The 9,464-nt window shown below is 42.0% G+C and overlaps 1 protein-coding gene across 1 annotated transcript; it reads right to left on the bottom strand.

Moving 5' to 3' along the window:
* Window positions 1–1,321: 1,321 nt before the first annotated feature.
* LOC138981603 (uncharacterized) lies at window positions 1,322–7,345 on the bottom strand (the record flags this gene model as incomplete). The annotated part of the gene is given in 3 exon segments (XM_070354577.1): window positions 1,322–1,452; window positions 4,257–4,469; window positions 7,187–7,345. Coding segments are annotated over 3 exon segments (397 nt in total), but the record flags the coding sequence as incomplete, so codon positions are not given.
* Between the last annotated feature and the right edge of the window lie 2,119 nt (window positions 7,346–9,464).

The raw sequence follows: 9,464 nt of genomic DNA, 5'->3' as shown, positions 1-9,464 counted from the left end.
TTCTATTGAAAAATATAATTATGTAAAAATTGTTGCGCGTGCATGCCTGGGTGTTACAAAATGGACACAGCGACAACGAGCCATCGTGCAGATTGTTACAAGGTGTTTAGCTTCAATAGACAAATCAGTGAAATTAAAATTATTTTGGCTTGTGTTACAAGGTGAAAATGTGCCCACATGCATACATGCAGGACTGATAACACAACACGTATAGGCTACAGCGGTAAACATCACGTCAGCCATCATATCTCTGTCCAGGCTTTTACATGTGATAACAGAATCCTTCAACTTGAACACATACCAAAATTAAACGGCCTGGGTACTTGTTGTGACAACAGTGGGGCATTTTGTTGTTGAATTGATTTCGCAATCGACACCACTGTCAACATGCGAAATTCATTCAGCAAAAGATCCTCACACCTGAACAATTAAAACGCAGCCAAACTGTTAATTATTGCCCATTACATCATTGTTCAATTGTTGGGAAATTCGGGTCGCTTCCTCTTAGATGTACTCCGATCAGCCACCTTAGTGTCAGAGGTCGTTTACGTACCACAGTGGTGACATGGGGATGGGACATGGATATCGTCTCTAAAGTCTGCACATAAAGTTGACCCGTGTCCGTCCCGGCACGGATTTGAAACCGTGAGCCACGGATCACCAGTCCAGTGCTCTCTACCTACTGAGCTCCCAGTGTGTTTTCAAGTGGAAGACTGCTCTCACTCCATGAACAGGCCTGGGCAGATCTGTCGCGGTAAACATGATTGTGTACGCGGGAAATAGAGAATACTACATGGCTTGCTGTATCGTACCAGATTTACACGAGTTGTTTTTTAAAATATTGAACTGCGAGCGAAAGCGAGCTGTTCACTATTTGAAAAAGCATCGAGTGTAAATCTGGTACGACACAGCAAGCCATGTAGTATTCTGTTTATCCTACATACTGTACTTACGTGTATTTGACTGAAAATGTCCTGCAGTCGAGGCAGCTAACTTGAAGACGCATGTTTTGGAACCTCGATCTCTTCTAAAGCCTCGTGCAATCTATTACGTCAAAGTAAAGAAACGTCACTCTGAAAGTGTGGCGTGACGTGTCAGTTCTAAAAATTCATCGAGGGTAATTAGCGAGCGCAATTTTTTTCTTCTATAATGACGTTTGTCTCGGTGACTTTGGCATCATAAGTAGTGGAAAAACAGGTCCCTGTCAGACTTGCTTGACATGACCTCATTTACATGATATACACACGTGGAATTTGAACGATTATTATCTCACGAGTGTCTCTCTCACGTAGGTAGGATAAAGACAGTATCTTCAACTCACCAACAGGAGTCTGGTTGAGATCGCCGTCAAGTATCTCCCAATAGGTCTTTTTCTCGGCCCAGTTTCCAAACACGTCGTTAAAGGCCTCAATGAAGAAGCCAAGCTCCTTGCCATAATATTTGCAGGTGAACCTGCAACAAACAACAGAAAATAAAACGACACAGTTGAATGAATCACACACACACACACACACACACACACACACACACACACACACACACACACACACACACACACACACACACACACACACACACACACACACACACTCTCTCTCTCTCTCTCTCTCTCTCTCTCTCTCTCTCTCTCTCTCTCTTCCAACCTCCCCTTATTAAACAATGAACGTTAGACAGAACCGAAAGTATGTCAGTGTTTGCGATTGCCGCCTCAGTGTAAGTCGCGCAAGGCGAAAATACAACATTTAGTCAAGCTGTCGAACTCACAGAATGAAACTGAACGCACTGCAATTTTTCGCCAAGACCGTGCGTATACTCGTGGCATCGTCAGTCCATCGTTCGTGGCAAAGGCAGTGAAATTGACAAGAAGAGCGGGGTAGTAGTTGCGCTGAGAAGGTTAGCACGGTTTTCTGTACTTCTCTTCGTTTTAACTTTCTGAGCGTGTTTTTAATCCAAACATATCATATCTATATGTTTTTGGAATCAGGAACCGACAAGGAATAAGATGGAAGTGTTTTTAAATTGATTTCAAAAATTTAATTTTGATCATAATTTGTATATTTTTAATTTTCAGAGCTTGTTTTTAATCCAAATATAACATATTTATATGTTTTTGGAATCAGAAAATGATGAAGAATAAGATGAACGTAAATTTGGATCGTTTTATAAATTAGTTTTTTTTACAATTTTCAGATTTTTAATGACCAAAGTCATAAATTAAGTATTAAGCCACCAAGCTGAAATTCAGTGCGGGACTGGGTGGCCGAGTGGTAACGCACTTGCGCTCGGAAGCGAGAGGTTGCGTGTTCAGGCCTGGGTCAGGCCGCAATTTTCTCCCCCCTTTCCTAACCTAGGTGGTGGGTTCAAGTGCTAGTCTTTCGGATGAGACGAAAAACCGAGGTCCCTTCGTGTACACTACATTGGGGTGTGCACGTTAAAGATCCCACGATTGACAAAAGGGTCTTTCCTGGCAAAATTGTATAGGCATAGATAAAAATGTCCATCAAATACCCGTGGGACTTGGAATAAAGTAAAAAAAATTCCATCTCACACGGCATTAAGTCTCAGGAAACATGAATACACGCATGCAGGAAAAAAAAAATATGGGTAGCGCCGTATGTATGGCAGCTCGCTTTCCCCGGGGAGAAAGCAGCCCGAATTTCCATGAGGGTAACCTCACTGGACTGTAAATCTTATCCAATCCAATCCAATCCAATACCGAAGTCCGGCCTTCGTCGAAGATTTCTTGGCCAAAATTTCAATCAATTTGATTGAAAAATGAGGGTGTGACAGTGCCGCATCAACTTTTACAAAAAGCCAGATATGACGTCATCAAAGGTATTTATCGAAAAAAATCAAAAAAAATCCGGGGATATCATTCCCAGGAACTCTCATGTAAAATTTCATAAATATCGGTCCAGTAGTTTACTCTGAATCGCTCTACACACACACACGCACAGACACACACACACATACACACACACACACACACACACACACACACACACACACACACACGCACAGACACACACACACACACACTGACACACACACACACATACACCACGACCCTCGTCTCGATTCCCCTTCTATGTTAACACATTTAGTCAAAACTTGACTAAATGTAAAAACACTCAAGCAAGCAAACAAACGAGCAATTGACCCACCGATATACGAACGAACAAACGAACAAGAAAACCAACAAAAGAAAGAACGAACGAACAAATAGAACGACCGATTCAAAGCCTAAACTTATTTTCCTTAAACTCCGGATTGATACACCGGATGCAGCTATATCTACGAACTAGCTGAACCGCAGCTCGTATCTTCATTGTCAACAGAACAATAACAAAATAGCTTAATTTTCCACCACACTTACAAACGTATCAAAAACGTCTGTTCACAGATAAAAGGACGCGCAAAATGCGCTTCGCTTTTTTAGTGTTAAGAACAAACAAACAAACACACACAAACACACACACACATACACAAAGACACAAACACACCAACACACACACACACACATACACATACACTAAAACACAAACACGCAAACACACACGCACACACACACACACACACATACACTAGCACGCACGCGCACACACGCTCTCCACATTTTTATTTTTATTTTTATTTCTTAACTTAGTCGAATCAACAAGGGAACAACAACATTATTTTATCATCTAGTATTTTGAACCTGTTGCGCGTAAATGAAGAGAGTTGGCGATAAACAACTGCGGTGCGTTATATTTAATTGTCAAACTCGAGCACCTGGGTGACTCAGATATAAATTGATAACACCATAACCGACAGCAATATCTCATGATCTGCGCATATAATATTGCACACCCTTTCCACAAACATCATGATCATCATAAATAACCAGAACTGCAATGTTGAAAGTTATACTTGATGGTGACAGTCGTCTGTTGTTTTTAATTATTGTTAATGGTGGGAGTATCTTTATACATGTAGATCTCGCTCGCTATTTTCTACGTCTTGAAGCGCTTCCTTCTCCTCGCCATTTTATTAAGAAGAAGAACAAGAGCAAGAACAACAACAACAACAACAACAACAACAACGATCATCAACATAATTCTGATCTGAAGTACCACACCACCATCATCACCTCCCCCCTTACCCGCCCACCTAACCCATCCACCGCCACCCCTACCACCCTCCCCCCACCCTGCCACCCCCCCCCCTGCCACCCCCCCCCCCCAACCCGAACCACCAACTTAATTAACACTCATCACCTGAAAAATCGATTAGCCTCGGCAGCCTCCTGCATGATGTAAAAGAGTGTTTTGAATCTGGTGCAGTTGACTGTCAACGACTCTTCGAAGTTGGGTTCCGTCAGCACGTTACGCACGCGTATCGTGACCTCCTTTGGCTTTTTGAACAAATTGCACGTGATACAGTCCTCAAGCTTCTCTGCGTCCGCACCTGTCTGACTGCACTGAGTGTCACTGAAAATGAAATATCGTTACCATTATTGTTTGTAAATGTTCTTTCTTTCTTTATTTGGTGTTTAACGTCGTTTTCAACCATTCAAAGTTATATCGCGACGGGGAAAGGGGGGAGACGGGATAGGGGAAAGGGAGGAGATGGGATAGAGCCACTTGTTAATTGTTTCTTGTTCACAAAAGCACTAATCAAAAAATTGCTCCAGGGGCTTGCAACGTAGTACAATATATGACCTTACTGGGAGAATGCAAGTTTCCAGTACAAAGGACTTAACATTTCTTACATACTGCTTGACTAAAATCTTTACAAACATTGACTATATTCTATACAAGAAACACTAAACAAGGGTAAAAGGAGAAACAGAACCGTTAGTCGCCTCTTACGACATGCTGGGTAGCATCGGGTAAATTCTTTCTCGTCCCAACCAATATGGGACTCCCCCTAACCCGCGGGGGGTGTTTGTAAATATACTGTATTTGTTTTATCTTATCTTTGAACAAAATGCACGTGATGCAGTCCTGGAAAGTTTTTTTTGCACCTGTCTTGACTGCACTGGGGGTCACTGAAAACGAAATATCGTCATTTTCCATTTTTATATATTTACTGTATTTGTAGGTGTGTGTGTGTGTGTGTGTGTGTGTGTGTGTGTGTGTGTGTGTGTGTGTGTGTGTGTGTGTGTGTGTGTGTGTGTGTGTGTGTTTTTGTGTTTTTTTCAGGGGGAGGGGGGGGGGGGGGGTTAGAGGATGGAAAACAAAAACTCGGGGGGAAAAGAGTATGAACAAACGCCTTACTAAGCGAGTTGTGCACGGTGTCAGCAGTGCGATTCATACTGAAGAAAAGCAGACAAACGCACACAAGGAAATGAAACAAAGGTGATTGGCAAGGCACATAAAGATGAACACGGAGACACGGACAAATCAAGCAGGAGCAAAACAGGGAGAGCTAGAGACAGAGAAAAAAATGAACATGAAAGGAAGAAAGTGAGATTATCAAAGAAGAAGGTGTTGACACACCTGCCGAATGTTGGAATCGATTTTGTCATTTATTGAATCTCTACTTCCTGCACACCGATTATGCATAACATTGAATCTGCCACATAATTGCAAAACACTGAATTGCCATGTGAAAGGAAACTTCATTTTGAAGAATAATAAAACAAAGTAAAGTATAAAACAAGTCGCGTAAGGCGAAAATACAATATTTAGTCAAGTAGCTGTCGAACTCACAGAATGAAACTGAACGCACTGCATTTTTTCACAATGACCGTAGTCCGCTGCTCGTGCTAAACGCAGTGAAACTGACGAGACTGTTTCGCGCGGTAGTGGTTTCGCTGTGCTGCATAGCACGCTTTTCTGTACCTCTCTTCGTTTTAACTTTCTGAGCGTGTTTTTAATCCAAACATATCATATCTATATGTTTTTGGAATCAGGAACCGACAAGGAATAAGATGAACGTGTTTTTAAAATGATTTCGAAAATTTATTTTTGATCATAATTTTTATATTTTTAATTTTCAGTGCTTGTTTTTAATCCGAATATAAGATATTTATATGTTTTTGGAATCAGGAAATGATGAAAAATAAGATGAACGTAAATTTGGATCGTTTTATAAAAAAAAAATATTTTTTTTACAGATTTTTAATGACGAAAGTCATTAATTAACTTTTAAGCCTCCAAGCTGAAATGCAATACCGAACCCCGGGCTTTGTCGAAGATTGCTTGACCAAAATTTCAATCAATTTGGTTGAAAAATGAGGGCGTGACAGTGCCGCCTCAACTTTCACGAAAAGCCGGATATGACGTCATCAAAGACAGTTATCAAAAAAATGAAAAAAACGTTCGGGGATTTCATACCCAGGAACTCTCATGTCAAATTTCATAAAGATCGGTCCAGTAGTTTAGTCTGAATCGCTCTACACACACACACACACACACGCACACACATACACACACACATACACCACGACCCTCGTTTCGATTCCCCCTCGATGTTAAAATATTTAGTCAAAACTTGACTAAATATAAAAAGGACAGAATCAGTTCTGTAATACAAAACAATGTTGTGATCTTTAATCATTTTGAAATGTTGTGAATTGAACTGTTCTGAACAAATCTTAAATGGACTGACCTACGTCGGTACTGAATCGTACTGAACTAAATCGTGAACTAAAATAACTGAACTGAACTGAAAACGAAACAATCAACCAGAATAAAACAATTATAAAAGTGTTGGTGATTAGAACGTTACATTTTTGACAAAGCAATTAAGACACTCACAAGTACGTCAACCCAATGGTTTTTAATTTCTTAAAATTCCTTTTGAATCTGACGACATCTTCTAGCCAGAAGGATTGGACTAAAAACAAACTCAGATAAGTTTCTTTTATTTGCTTAACTTTTCTCATCGTTATTTGTTTATCTGTCCACCATAAAGCCCATTAGGTCCACGTACTTGTGGATGTCTTGTTTTGTCAAACATTTAACATTTCAATAACTAAACTTTCTTGATTTTGATACTTGGTTTTGGAACGTTTGCAGGCTATCTGCTATTTTGTATTTTAATCACTCATCTATAATGCATATCTTCATAACTTATGTTTGAGACGCCACAGCCAACATCTACGCGATAAATACTAAGAATCGAACTGAACTGAATCGTAGACAGCTCAACTGAATTATAGATATTTAAACACTTAATCCTCACATCGTTGAACACTTACTTTTGAGAGGACACAGCCAACACCAAAGCGAAGAATATCAAGAAGCGAGCCATTTTCTTCCTTCGAACTTTTTCAGACTCAAAGCAGACTAATCAGTGCGGCTTCAAAATGTGTGCGTAGTACAAGGATGACAACAAAATAATGTTTTCCCTATAGTAGTACTTGCAATTTATACCAGCTGTAAAATATTGCATTGTTGCACCGAAGCCGGATATTTGTCAAGCATGCGGTGAGATAGTTTGATTGGCCAGTTGTTTATTGTATCCGTCAAACTCTCTTTGTTTTTGTGACGAGTAGGATTGATACCGGACCTGTAGAGGTCGGAATGGATGACCCTGTGAGAGTGGGTCAGTGTCCGTCAATATGTGTGTGTGTGTGTGTGTGTGTGTGTGTGTGTGTGTGTGTGTGTGTGTGTGTGTGTGTGTGTGTGTGTGTGTATGTGTGTGTTTGTTCGTGTGTGTGTGTGTGCGTGTGTGTTTTTTACCCTATTCCTTCGATAAAGTCTTTGATTGCGTCATATTCGGCTTTGAACAAAGCTGAGGCGGCACTGTCGCGGCCTCTTTTTGCAATCAAATTGAATAAAACTTTTGTCAAATATTCTTTGACTCAGTCCGCACAATAGGATTTTATTTAAGCTCTAAAACTTAAAAACGAATTAATGACTTTGCTGATACAAATTTGGATTTAAAAAACAAAGTTTTGCTAACAGATGTTTGTACAACGTTCACAGGAAACTACCGGACAGATGTTTACCAGGGTTCTCCAAACTGCGTCCCTGCGTCATATACGCACTACAAGCCAAAACACGTACTAAAAATATAATGAGGGGGTCCCGGGACGCACTAAAATCAAAAAGAGCGGGTCCAGGTATGCACTGATTTAACGTTATCGTGAGTACCCTTGGTACTGTTTTATTCAGACTGTTTTTGTCAGTTAAGTCGAGTGTAAGCACCAGTGCCAGTTTCACGCAGGAAGAACATCGGAAGGGAGGCTAAAGCACACACACACACACACACACACACACAAACACACACACACACACACACACACACACACACACACACACACACACACACACACACACACACACACACACACACTTTGAATTAAAGGACCCTAGAGTTTTGGACCCTCTAAAACTCCGCTGAAGGGGTCCACGGATCCTCTAAAAAATGTAAGTAGGGGTCCTGGGACCCTTTAGGAGAGACATCCGTGGGGAGCCCTGTGTTTACATATGAATTCTGGGACCCGCTCTTTTCAAGTTAGTGCGTCGCGGTACCCGCTCTTTTCAACTTAGTGCGTCGCGGGACCCGCTCTTTTCAACTTAGTGCGTCGCGGGACCCGCTCTTTTCAACTTAGTGCGTCGCGGGACCCGCTCTTTTCAAGTTAGTGCATCGCGGTACCCGCTCTTTTCATGTTAGTATGTCACGGGACCCGCTCTTTTCAACTTAGTGCGTTCCAGGACCCGCTCTTTTCAACTTAGTGCGTTCCGGGGCCGCTCTTTTCAACTTAGTGCGAGTTCCGGGACCCGCTCTTTTCAAGTTAATGCGTCGCGGCACCCGCTCTTTTCAAGTTAATGCGTTGCGGCACCCGCTCTTTTCAACTTAGTGCGTTCCGGGACCCGCTCTTTTCAACTTTGTGCATTCTGGGACCCGCTCTTTTCAACTTTGTGCGTTCTGGGACCCGCTCTTTTCAAGTTAATGCGTCGCGGCACCCGCTCTTTTCAACTTAGTATATTCCGGGACCCACTCTTTTCAACTTTGTGCATTCCGGGACCCGCTCTTTTCAACTAAGTGCGTTCAGTGACCCGCTCTTTTCAACTTAGTGCGTTCAGTGACCCGCTCTTTTCAAGTTAATGCGTCGCGACACCCGCTTTTTTCAAGTTAGTGCGTTCCCGGACCCGCTCTTTTCAACTTTGTGCATTCTGGGACTCGCTCTTTTCAACTTAGTGCGTCGCAGGACCCGCTCTTTTCAAGTTAATGCGTCGCAGGACCCGCTCTTTTCAAGTTAGTGCGTTGCAGGACCGCTCTTTTCAAGTTAGTGCGTTCCGGGACCTGCTCTTTTCAATTTAGTGCGTTCCGGGACCCGCTTTTTTCAACTTAGTGCGTCGCGGTACCCGCTCTTTTCATGTTAGTGCGTTCCGGGACCCGCTCTTTTCAACTTAGTGCGTCGCGGGACTCGCTCTTTTGAATTTAGTGCGTTCCGGGACCCGCTTTTTTCAACTTAGTGCGTCGCGGGACCTGCTCTTTTCAACTTAGTGCGTCGCGGGACCTGCTCT

Source organism: Littorina saxatilis, linkage group LG12, assembly GCF_037325665.1.
Source record: "Littorina saxatilis isolate snail1 linkage group LG12, US_GU_Lsax_2.0, whole genome shotgun sequence".
Lineage (NCBI taxonomy): Eukaryota > Metazoa > Mollusca > Gastropoda > Littorinimorpha > Littorinidae > Littorina > Littorina saxatilis.
This window is presented reverse-complemented; position numbering and strand designations above follow the sequence as displayed.